Genomic DNA, 12,604 nt, shown 5'->3' on the forward strand with positions numbered 1-12,604 from the left:
GGTCTGGTGATGACAACTATAAGTTGACTAGAGAGCGCTCTCCCAGCGATATAGCATGATGTAGACACCGCATGAAGTTGGTGTAAGTTACGTTGCTCAGGATCTTTTCACACCCCTGAGTGACGTACCTTACGTCCACTTAAGCAGTAGTGTAGATAAGGCCTTTGTGGCTCCCAGTCTTTGGTGCAGGGAGTAGTAATCCCAAGGCTGCTTCTGAATTCTGATTTCCTATATTGAGGCCAGAAAGCCCATGTTTCAGTTAAGTACAGTAGAATTTGAGAAGCTGTTCATACGACAAATAGAAACTGCTGATGTTAACATCACTTAAACAATCATGCTTCTCCTTTAGGTTCCAGTGTTGTCAGCAAACCATGTTCTGTGACAGTGGCCAATGAGGTAAACAAGAAGAAAGTAGATGTTATCGACTTGACAAGAGAAAGCTCTTCCGATGAAGAGGAAGATCCTCCTGCCAAAAGGAAATGCACATTTATGTCTGAAACACAAGGAAGCCCTACCAAAGGGTTAGTTAATTTTGAAGTTAGTTGTTCTGTAATGTCTCAGATAAGCTAATATGTGGATGGACTTGTAAATATCTCTTCTGGATGCAGTTCCAAATTTCCACATCAGAACTTCTGTTAGCTTTCTGTAAGAAGTAACCTGTATTAATATATGGTATCTTCGTACAGGTGATTATTTTATATAGTTTTACATCACATGGAGATTTGCTCTCACTTGCTGTGTATGCAGGAATGTACTTCCTTGGTGTGATAGCTGTGGCAGAGGGGATCCCCAGTGCAAAATGCTGATGCATTCCTGCTAAACTAGCTTTCATTTAAGGGTTGAAAATACCACAAATAGTAAAGGGCCTGCATCCTGAAATCCTATAGTGCTGTTTCATTGATATGCTGAAGTCCAGCATGTCAGCCTTGAAAGGGAAACACTACACTGTGTTGAATCAACTCCTAGATTTTCCTTCCAGAGTTTGCATGCAGCTGAATTTCTTAAACCTGATCATCAGCCAGAAGAGACAGAAAACACTATGAGAGAGGAGAGTTAAGTGGGAAAGAAGAAGCAGCAATGGGAGTTAACGACCCTCCCCCAAAAAACCACAAAACCCAACCCCAGAAGATTGGCGGAGATGGCAAAACGCCGTCCTGCTAAAAACAAGGCGGCCACATTCATTCCTGATACAATTCTGTTGCTTTAGTAGAGTTGCAAGGGGGATGGATTTTGTTCAATGGCTTTTGTCAGGCCCTGTCAGAAGTGCCACTTCCTAAAAATTCTGTTCTCTCATCATCCCCGTTTTTCCCAGCTAGACAAAGGATTCCCAACTTCCAGTGAAATTACTTATGTTACCAACATTTTTCTCTTCTGGGTCCCTCCCATTTTTTATTTCGCTCAGCAGCAGTCCGTAACTACATCTTCCCATCAGGGCATTTCAGTTGGAGTACTTTGGGGGTCTGAGAGATCTTTAGATACTTATCTAAAGAAGGGGATTACAGTAAGTCTTCGCTTAACGTTGTAGTTATGTTACTGAAAAACCTCGACTTTAAACGAAACAATGTTAAGTGAATCCAGTTTCCCCATAAGAATTAATGTAAATGGTGGGAGGGAGGGAGGATGGGTTAGATTTCAGGAAAAAATTTTTTCACCAGACCAAAAACTATTATATTTACATATACACACAGTATAAGTTTTAAACAAACAATTTTATACTGTACACAGCAATGATGATTGTGAAGCTTGGTTGAGGTGGTGAAGTTAGAGAATGGAAGAGGGTGGGATATTTCCCAGGGAATGCTTTACTGGTAAATGAGAACTAGCATTCGGCTGAGCCCTCAAGGGTTAACACATTGTTAATGTAGCCTCACACTTTACAAGGCAGCACGAATGGAGGGAGGGGAGACAGCATGGCAGACAGAGACACACCCTGTGTGAGAGAGAGAGGCGCATTGCCCCTTTAAGTATGCAGACACCACTCTAAGTGTGTTGCCTTTTTAAGTAGATCAGGACATTGAGACAGCAGCTGTGGCCAGCAAGCTCCCTTTGTCCTGTCATGTCCCGACCCTGCTCTATACGGGGAAGGGGTAAGCAGGGGGGCAGAAGCGGGGGGGAGGGAGACACCTTGACAGCCCCCTCTTCCTCCCTCTTCTCGCACCCCCCCCGCCCCCCCCGCACAGCAAGCAAAGGCTCCTGGGAGCAGCTCCAAGGCAGAGGGCAGGAGCAGCACATGGCAGTTGGGGGAGGGACTGCTGAACTGTTGGCAATTGGTAGCCTGCTGGGTGGCTGCTGCACAGGGAACTTAAGGGAACGGGGAGCTGATGGGTGGCTGCCAGTCCCTGCTCTTCCTGCAAGCAGAGGACAAAGCAGGCGACTGCCAAACAACGTTATAAGGGAGCATTGCGCAACTTTAAACAAACCGGGATGACTTTAAGTGAGGAGTTAGTGTATTTGTTAGACTGACCATTATTGGAGCTGACCATTTCTCGCCAACCCACTCCTGAGGGTCAACCTTCTGGCATCACTGACTGGTCACAATCAAATTTCCTACAATATCTGAGAGTCACAGCATAGTAGCTCCTGTCCTTTCCTCAAGTAAATTCTTCACTCCATGCCCCAACTTACTTTTCTCCCTTTTGCCACCTGCTGAAGTACTGAGCATGCCCTGTTCACTCTGCAACAGGTGTTTACTGCTCTTTGGCAAGTCTATAGCATAAATTACTTTTCATAGATTTCCAGTGGTGACCCTCTTTGAAGTCCCATCACTTGTGAGAGCAGCAGAGGAGTCCTGTTGCCAGACTTCTTCCTCCTTCAGTACTGACTGCAAATGTAAATAATTCTAAATATCTTCAGGAAAGAATAAGTTTAATAGTAATGTCAGATGCCAATGACTTCCTTTCATAATGTTGCTGCTGCCACTTTTTGGCAAAATGGGTGCAACCAGCCATATGTTTATGTCCTATGTTGGTCTGCAGTATTCCTGTCTGTTTTCTGAGCACAAAAACATCAGACATGCTTTTGTAGAATTAAGATGTCTCTTAAGACATCTTTTTCAGTGTCTAGAAATGTATGTGTTCTGGCATGTTTCCTGTGTAAGTTTCTATCACTGACTTGGGTTTACAAAAAGATCTTATTCAAATATGTGAAGGGATAGTTGGCCCAGTGGGTTACTGTATTGTCTTGCACCTCTGGAGAACTGAATTTAACTCTTGCTTTAAGTTGTGAATGAAGATGAGTTTGGTGTTTTCATGCCATACATTGGTAAGAAAGTTGGTCCAGCATTTATCAGTCCTCTATGTGGCACTAGAAGTCAGCATTGATAAACATGGGCGTAGCGATATGTGGGGAAGTTTAAACAAGTGCCAGCTTGTCCTGTTCCTGGCTCCAACTAGTTCTCAGTTCCTCACTTCCCCAGAGTACTTAATTCACTTACAAATAGCCATTTATATTCCTGGATGATAGTGTTATAAATGACTGCAGCACTGTACTTTGTTTTAATGCCAACTTGCTCTTATGTCACAGCTGCTGTTGAGAGCCAAGATACGTTCATGTTATAATGAAGACTGTTATGAAAGAGGAAATTAGAGTGGAGTACTGTGTAGTGAGTAGCCATGCTATAGTTGTGTTGTAACATAGTGACCTTGTGAATGAGAATGCACTGTGGTGCAGAATTTCTCTCCTCTTAACTAACAGCCAGATTGTTTGTAATTTCCCATGTTGTTTAAAACAGGGTTCTCATGTATCAGCCTTCTACCGTAAGAGTGCCCAGTGTGACAACGGTTGATCCTGCTGCTATTCCTCCTTCATTAACAGACTACTCAGTACCATTCCACCACTCACAGATATCCAGTATGTCGTCAGACTTGCCAGGTAGGTGGTGGTTAATTTTTTTAACATATTCCAACACTCTCATTAATAACTAATGAGGTATTGCCTTACTGAGCCAGATTCTACTGAGCACTGCACTGATGCTACATCCAAACAAGAACAGTGCAAACAGGTCACTAGGGTGTCTTTCCATGCTCAGGTTCCAGTCGTATAGCTTCCTAAATGGTGACGTCAAAAACATTGCTCTAATGAGCGCAAACTCGAGTTTATGTGTTGGTAAATCACCTAGAGATGGATCACTGTGATGGATTACCTTTCATTAGTGTGATCACCTGGCTGATGTGCTTCAAAACCACATGACAGGGAGAGTAAGCATCTAAAGTTGTGACCGCTCACCTCAACCTTACCTTGTCTCTAGACAAGGAGAGAAACCTTTTACCTCGATCTAGCTGGTTGAGGTTGTCCCTAACGTTACTCTGTCTAGCCTAGGAAAAAGGTTAAGGTGAGCTACAATGTGTAAGCTCTGACCTCTGTTGCCTTTTTTATCTAGACATACCCTAAATGCCCATGATGCATTCTTCAACGCTGCTGCTAATAGCAATCAGAAGGTGGGAAATTATGGTATTTTCTATCTTCGCTCTTTACAAGAATGCTGTTTGTGAGGATTCTTGGGATTCTTTCTACCTACGCTAGTACACAGAGCCTCATGGTTTCAGCCAACACCCACCTCTTTCCCTGACCTGTCCATGTCCTCCCTGCTACACTTCTGGCTTTTTTTCCTGTTCCAGCCCCCACCTGGATGATGGCATTGTGATTTATCACCTCCTCTGTGTTTCACTGCGCTCCCTGGTTCTTTTATTGCTCCCTCCCTCCCAACATGCCTCCCTTAAGAAAACCCAGTGTCTTTCTGCAGAATACTCAGAAAAGCCTTCAGTTTACCTTTAGTTCATTTTAACCTTAAGGAGAGAATTAAAGTTCTAGAATTTCACAATGAGAATTGTGGATCCCTTATGGGCTCGGTAGAGAAATCTCTTGAATCAAATCTCCCATCCACCCTCTGAGAAAATGGGGGGACAGACAGGCTGCTGGTGAGGAAAGACCATTGCCTAGGTCTGGTTGGAGGCCAGGGCTGGCTGGCAAGGGAGGGAGTAGGAGGTGAGTTCTACAGTAGCCCATTCCATTCTCAATTCTTTTGTCTTTCTGTCAGTATGGAGAAGGCAAGGCCAGGATTTTCAAAAATACAAGACTAAAGTGTCTCTAGCATTGGTAGACTTCTGTTTTTGAAAGTTCTGCCCTAAATGCTTAAGCACTGAAGGTATATAAGATGGAAGAAATTTAGTCACTGCTCCTTGAAGCTTGTAGTTCAAACTGCTTCTCCATTCCTAATGTTTGCAGACTGCTTCAGCACAATAGGAACGATGTTAGAAGTGTTTCCTTTGCTGGCTGCCTTTGGATGGAGGAGAGGCCTGCTGATCGGTGGTGGACTTGGTCATGTTGTGACCTTACTTCGCTACAGCATTCTTACTATTATGACACACTTTATGTCCAGTTGATTAAAAGTTATGATCACACAGTGAATCTTGTGCTTTTGCATACACTTGCAATATCTCCAGTTAGCTACCTCCTCATCTATGCAACCATGTTAAAATCACCCAGTGTATCCAGTGAATACACCATCATCACTCTACCTTCATCTAGGGAAAAAAACCACTTGTAACTAGACAACTTTATTTTTCCTGGCTCCTGATAATTTCAGAAAGGTATTACATGTGTCCTTCACCAGGTACTCTATAGCTAATCCTAAGCAATTAACGGTAATAAAATGTTTCTGAAAGCTGTACAACTATTGATAACAGAGGAGACCAGCATTAATCTCTTATTTTTCTAGGTTTGGATTTTCTTTCACTAATCCCAGTTGACCCACAGGTATGTTTCTTGGCGTTTGTTTGTTTGTTTTTAAATTTAAGTGTTTTTCATGGTTACACACTTCAGAAAAATGAATTGCAAATGGTCTGGACCAGTCGAGTGGTCCAATTAGTCAGGAATCCTGTCTCAAAGAGTAGCTAGTACCAAACATTGAGAGGAAGGCACAAACCATCCTTTGATAGACCAGTATAGAATAACTTTTCAATAAGGGAAGACTCTCTTCTCCTACCCCCTCTACCCCCACAAATCCCCAGGTAGGTAGGTAGCTAGGTCCTTTTCCCAGAAACATGAGTTTCCATCCCTTTGTAACGTAACTGACTGCACATAGTCAATCGGTCCTATTATAATCCATTCCCCTGCATAGGCAGTAGGCTATATCGGATATTAAATGGATACTACACTTGATCTTAATTAAATAGACAAGATGAGACTAGGATTTGAGACGGATTCTGATCCTCTTCTGAGCTTTTAGGACAGCTGTCATCTGCCCCACCCTTGGAGAAAGAGGAAATACTGTAGCTGTGTCAGATGGGCAGGGGCATGCACAGGAATTGAAATTTGAACACTTTTGGAGGGACACTGAACGCACAAGTGTGTGGACCCTCCCTTCCCCCCATGTCTCGAAATGCCTCTGGTGGGAAAGCCCAGCAGTGAGGAAGCAGCATCTTCCCTTGCAGCAGAACTCTCCATGTCCCTGCAGCCTGGGCAAGGAGGAAGGAGCAGGGCACCTTGTTGCAGGCTTCTCCCCCCTCTCCTATAGCTGCAGCCTGCTGCAGTGCTTCTGGAGTCCCAGCGCTGCTGCCTGCTTTGCAGACATAGCTGAGGTGAGTCAGGGCCTGGAGGCAGAGGCAACAGGGACTCCAAAAGCAGAGAAGGAGAAGCAGCAGGCCGCAGCTGTAGGGATGGAGGGAGGAGGCGCTCAGCCAGCAGCACTGCCATTTTCTCCTGGCCCAAGGCTGCAGAAACACAGATTGGGGCTGGGAAGGAAGAGCCCACCCCACCCCGCCCTTTTTGCATGCCCCTGCAGATGGGCCAGATAGCAGGGGACTCTGAGTTGGGAATCCAAAGGCTGCCAAGTTGGGATTGATAGAGGCTGTACACAAAGGGTATAGATTGAATATATTGCTGTAAAGCAACTCCTCCAGCCAATTCAAACATTACAGTCTGATTCCAAACTTTTGCTGTGACCTGAGGTCCCAGGGTGGGATAGTTTTTAAAGACACCACACAAGTAAGAAATGAATCTATTTAAAAACTAGTATAGTACATTTTTAGGGTGCATCAAATAGGTAAAGACTGAAGATACTCCGATCCCTTTTGGGTATGGACTCATTAAAATCTACTAGAGATTTAGTAGTGCCTTAAACGCTCCCTGCTGTATTCAACCATAATAATGCTAGTTTAAAAGGAGGTTCTGCCAATTCTGCCTATTTTGGATTCGCATGAGTTCAGTTTAACCCGCCCTTCCCCTCTCCTCTCCCCCTCTCCCCCCCCCCCCAATCAGACTATTGCAGCCCATTTGTCATTGGTAAAATGTTCTTAGAGTCAAGTATCTCCTGCTGTTAAGTGGCTGCACTTCAGTGGTGTGGATGAAGTGATTCTTGTAGACACTGCATTTGCGAAGCACATTTGTGTCATTGAGGAGTAAAGGTGCCATGTAAATATAAGGTGATTACACAAATGACAAGAGACCCTCTTATACTTGCACATCTGCAGATTGAGGTAAATTTTCCACTAATGAGATGTTGTCGTAGCAACACAAGACCTTGCTACAGTTCTGTACTAAGATTTCATAGTATGCCAGTAAACGTTCTGTAGCGCATGTATTAGAAGTAATGAAGTGTTGTTAAAACTAACCTAGCCTTCTCAAATAAATGAGCAGAATATAGTTTGATGCATTCTTTGCTTGCTGTGTTCTTGCTTGCTGGTTTGTAAAAGTCTGGTTCTTATTGTGCATGTATTAGCAAGTTTCTGTTGTAATTAACTTGTTGTAGGGAAGCTGCATCTTCAGAGCTTACTTTTCCCTTGTGCAATTAAGTCTCTTCCTTATCGGCATCATTGTTTGTTTCAAGCAGTACTGTCCTCCCATGTTTTTGGATAGTCTCACTTCAACCTTAACAAACAGCACCCCTGGCAATATCATCACATCTACCAGCCACCAAGAGAGCAGCACTCATGTTAGTTCTTCAAGCAGGAGTGAGACAGGAGTCATAACCAGCAGTGGGAGCAGCATTCCTGACATCATCTCATTGGACTGAAACACTGGCAGCAAAAAAACTCTAGGAGTAATTGCACAAAGCTGCTTGTCGTGACTGGCGAAGGAACTTCAGTGTCTTGGAAGCTATTTTGATATTTATTAAAAAGACATATTGATTCTGTTGCCTTCTGAAAATCGAGTAAAACTACATCTACAGTAGGAACTGAAATGATTAGGACTTTTTTTTTTTTTTTTTTCTTGGTCACAAAATATTTGGAGTGTAAAAGACAGTCAGAACAAATGTACCATTTGGCTTGTTCTGGGGAAACTGACTTCGTTTTGTTGGATGGACTCCTATACAGCAATAATGTAAAAAAACTTTTTTTTTAAAATAAAAAAGGCACTTAACCACTCTAGAATGAAAACAGCATATGTTTATCCTGGATACAAGAAAAAGGTGCAGAAGTCTGCAGTGTTGAATTCTTTCACTGCAGCCTGTAATAAACTTCATTTACAATAATGAGGGTTTGTGAAATAGCCATGATTTGTGCTATATTTGTTTGTTCCTTACACCCTTCTTTCCCCTTCCTCGGCAAAAAAAAAAATCCTGTAAATAGTTTTTTCCTGTGATGTTCACTTATGAATGCAAATTCCTAAAGTGTTCTTCCTTGTGTATTTTGGAGAAAAACTATGCAAACCCTTCATCAGAGAGATGTTAATGTGCTTTCAATTCATAGTGTAAACACAACAAACAAACTGCTATGCAGAACCTGGCTGTAGTCCTTTAACTTCTGGCCAGGCCTCTTGTATAAGCTGGAAAGTTTTTAAAGAAACAAAAAAAACCTGTTCAGACTATAAAATCCTTGTTCTTCCTTCATGTAATTGCCTACCCATACTAGTTCATAAAACTAAACTGTCCTTCAGTGCAGCTGTTAGAATCACAAAGTAGTTTCTGATCTGTCTAGTCTGTCCCTTGTCCAGTGCAGGATTGTTCTCTGTGTATATTTGCCAAAGCTTTGTCTAGTTGAGCTTTAAACGATTCAAACAGCTTCACCCGCCTTTTTGGCTACTGCACAGTATGACACTAGGTTTGGGAAACTTTCTTCACTCTTTCAGCCCATTGTTCCTTGTTATAACTTCATGGTAGACTAGAGGGTTTCTTTGTTGTGATGATCAAACCAGTGTAGACACTGTCTGCCTGGTCAAAATATACATATGGGGCAAATCATGCAAGGTTTCTTAATAGTACTATTGTGTATAGTGTCTAGAAGGGTTTGCTGATCAGGACTATAATTAATCAATCTTTCTTCCTAATCCCTCCCTTTAATATTTCTTTGCTTTCCTCTTACCTGATATTTTCTTTGGTGGTACCCAGAATTGTACATGGTATTCTATGGATGATCTCAGTGCTGTATGTTGGAAGGGATTACAGACCAGGAAAGTGGTAAGGAAATGCTTTGCTTTAGAGCTGGAATCTTGGTATTGTCTATATATCTTGACATTGCATCCTTTCCAAGTATAATGTTTCTGTTGACTAAATTTAAAATTCTTCCCATAACAACTCACTTTCATTCTTTCCTGTCTCTTCCCTAATATCTTTAGGTACTAGATGAGGAAGTGTTGCATTTAGTTCAGTGTGGTTTATGCCTCCGAAAGCAATACTTATGGCACTTGTTACCATAGTATTTGAACTAAGTGTAAATACAGGAGATGTTAAAACAGGGCTTATCGCAGATCACTTTGCCATCCTCCACGCCCATCCGAAATAATCGGCATTGCTGTTACTCGTAGCTTTTTTGTATGCTCTTTCAGCTAGTCTTCAGTTCATGTCAATCTTAATAGTGCAACCCCCATGCTTTTCCCTTTGTCCACTAACTTTGTACCTATTAAATGAGCAAGTTTTTTCTGGCATGATTTGTTAATAAAGCCAAGCTGCTTATTGTTTCTAATTTTCTTTAGGTGGTTAGTGTTTTTCTCTATACTAATTGCATAGTTGAAGTAAAAATATCATAGTTCTGCTAATTTTGGGACACTAAAGATAGACAATATTTTTAAAAGTTTTCTTGTACTTTGCAGATGCACTAAGTCACTGGCATGGATCAGCATTTGTCACACTCTGTCAGTACCTAGGCCTGGGAAGCTAATGAGCCAACCAATGGACCAAATTCAGTGGTGAATCCTGGTCATGTGCCGCCTGAGGCATGTTGTGCATACACTAAGATGACTGGAGTAGAAGTCCATGACCAACACTGGCATTCTGATACAGTGCATCATAAACTAACATGCAAAACACTGAATTGCAATATGCAGTTCTATAATTTCCTTGTTTGTTGTATCTGCTCAATTAGAGGGAAAGGCTATTTCTTTTCTCAGAGCAGCAGACAACTGAGGGGACATACTTAGAGTTGCCCACAATCAGCAGATTTGTTCCATGCTCCCTTCCATTTGGGCAGAGTGGAAGGGTATGTTGGTACTGCATAGTGTACCTGTGCCTCTATGCTTGCTTGGAACATCCATACTGCAGCAGTGAAACGAAGTGATAAGCTGTCCCTTTACTGTTCGAGAACCATATGCGGAAGATTTTGCCCATGATGCATGCAATTCTACAGCAACTAGTGTAGTCTTTTTTTTTTTTTTTTCCTCACTCCTCAGACGGATGTCTAGTGTATTGGCTTCAATTGCCAGAAGCCAAACTTGTGTGGTATAATTCCTTTAGTCCCTGTCCAAAAAGTGATGTCTGGATTGACCTGTATAGTTGAGTGAAGATTCTTTCCTGTATGTAAATCTGGATGTAGGGAGAGCTAAAAGCCCACAACAACCCTTTGACCTGGACTGGATTTGAAGACCTGGCTGTGCAGCAATGAGAAATGGCTGTTGGTGAAGTCCACAGGACAGATTCTGTGCCATAGCTCCAGGAGTCCCAGCACCAAACATACCCAAGAGGCAAAAGGTGGCTTTAAACCACCCTTTTTCCCTCTGCCCAATTCTTGGTTGGCAGGAAGCCTGCTGTGGGCTGAGTGTAAATTAGAGCTGCCCTGGGGATACACTAGTATACAAGGGCCTTTAAAGGGCTGCTCTGCAACCAGGGGCAAGAGAAAATGATTCACCTGACCCACTCCCGATGGTGGGCTGCATGGGTGCATGATGGCCTAATGTATCTTGACAGACAGGGCCCCCTACAGAGGCTGGGGTAGAAGGGGATAATCTCGCAGCTTTTCTTATGCTTTGATTAGTGCTCAGTTTCTCAACAGTATGTTCTTTGTGAGAGACCGAGCAATGGAATTTACAACAGAATTGAAGTATTTCCTTGGCACCAGTAGTTGGTATGTAGCAAACATTTCATTAGTATAAATCAGGTGCATTGGGAAGAGGAGCTGTTCAGCCATATAACAATGATCATTACGTTAAGTAATTCGGGGCAAATGCAGTCTCCACTTTCAAACACAGCTCTTCTCGGGAAGCTTACAAGCACTGAGAGGAAGTCAAGTTTGAGCTGTGTGTGTGGTTAAGCTTGACAAACATAATTTAATTCTGTCCATTGCTGTTTTCCTCGTCAGTTGCAAACTGGCAATTGTAGAAAGAGGTGAGTTATGGCAGTAGTTTTTTAAAGTTGAGCTTCTTTTGTTTTTAAAAACTGGCAAAACTTTTTGATGGATGTCTTTGCAAGGTTTACATTCAATTAATAGGAAAGCGTAGTTCTAAATATCAGGTGCAACAGTACAGTGAGAGCCATGAATGCAATTGAAAGACTTCTGTGGACAAACTAGCTGGCTACAGTTCTAATACTATACAGATGTACATACAGCAGCCACTAGCGATGATGTTTGTGGACGGTTCCTAACAGACTGCTTTGACATGTCAGCCATACCAACCCTTCTGGTAGAAAGTTTATACTGAATATTTTGAGTACTCTAGTGAACACAGTTCACTGTTGGAGAACCTGTTTTTTTTCTTTTCCTGCTTTGAGTGTAACTGAACATAGCGAGATAGTGTTCAGCTGCTAGAGGAAAGTATCTACCACTGGGTTTGTTTGTTTTTTTTAAATCCCTACACTATTACCTACTCTGATGGGTAGAGAAAATAGTGGTAGATAAAAGCAAAACTAGCCTCACCCCCACAAATTGATGATAGCATTATTTGGAGCTGCTTTGGAGAAGACTTTCCCTAACACTTTTTTTTTCTTTTAGTTATATTACTGAACTCTTTCAGAAACTGGAACAGGCTAGTAAGAAATTGTGGGCTGTTTTTTCTAATTGTCTACATCAGTTTCTCTAATACCAAAACAGATAAGATTAAAGTTATGAATGAACCTAGATTGTGTTAAAAGGCTTGGTTTCTAAGATCTACTATAGTATATTACTAATCTTCAAGAACATGTATGTTTGTTTTTCATAGGGGTAAGTGAAATAGATAATTAGCTTTAGGCTTTTCTTCTTAGTCCCCTTAAATTTAGTTAAGAATTCCTGCATAATTCTATAGTAAACTGCCTCCACTGTTTTCTCCATCAGGTCAGTTGTGAAACAGACTACGTATTAATGGAGAGAATCTCTTTTAAAAAAACTTCAGGCAGTTATTTCCCATTTCCTTTTGTGAAAAGTGTAGGTAACTACAGAGTGGCCTGCTTAAAAAAAATAACACTTCTAGTCAGTCAATG

General features: G+C 42.0%; 1 protein-coding gene across 7 annotated transcripts in view; it reads left to right on the forward strand.

The window, feature by feature from the left end:
* Positions 1 to 8,466, forward strand: part of PIAS2 (protein inhibitor of activated STAT 2) — a 58,227-nt gene extending 49,761 nt beyond the window's left edge. For 6 of the 7 annotated variants that reach the window (XM_030566528.1, XM_030566529.1, XM_030566524.1 and 3 more), the window contains 4 exons: positions 350 to 521; positions 3,731 to 3,870; positions 5,717 to 5,754; positions 7,826 to 8,466. In XM_030566528.1, the coding sequence (XP_030422388.1) occupies positions 350 to 521; positions 3,731 to 3,870; positions 5,717 to 5,754; positions 7,826 to 8,011 (536 nt within the window). In that variant the 3' untranslated portion in view covers positions 8,012 to 8,466. The remainder of the gene's footprint in view (positions 1 to 349; positions 522 to 3,730; positions 3,871 to 5,716; positions 5,755 to 7,825) is intronic. The other variant, XM_030566523.1, reaches the window with a different exon arrangement.
* Positions 8,467 to 12,604: the final 4,138 nt, after the last annotated feature.

The sequence above is a fragment of the Gopherus evgoodei genome, chromosome 6, assembly GCF_007399415.2.
Source record: "Gopherus evgoodei ecotype Sinaloan lineage chromosome 6, rGopEvg1_v1.p, whole genome shotgun sequence".
NCBI lineage: Eukaryota > Metazoa > Chordata > Testudines > Testudinidae > Gopherus > Gopherus evgoodei.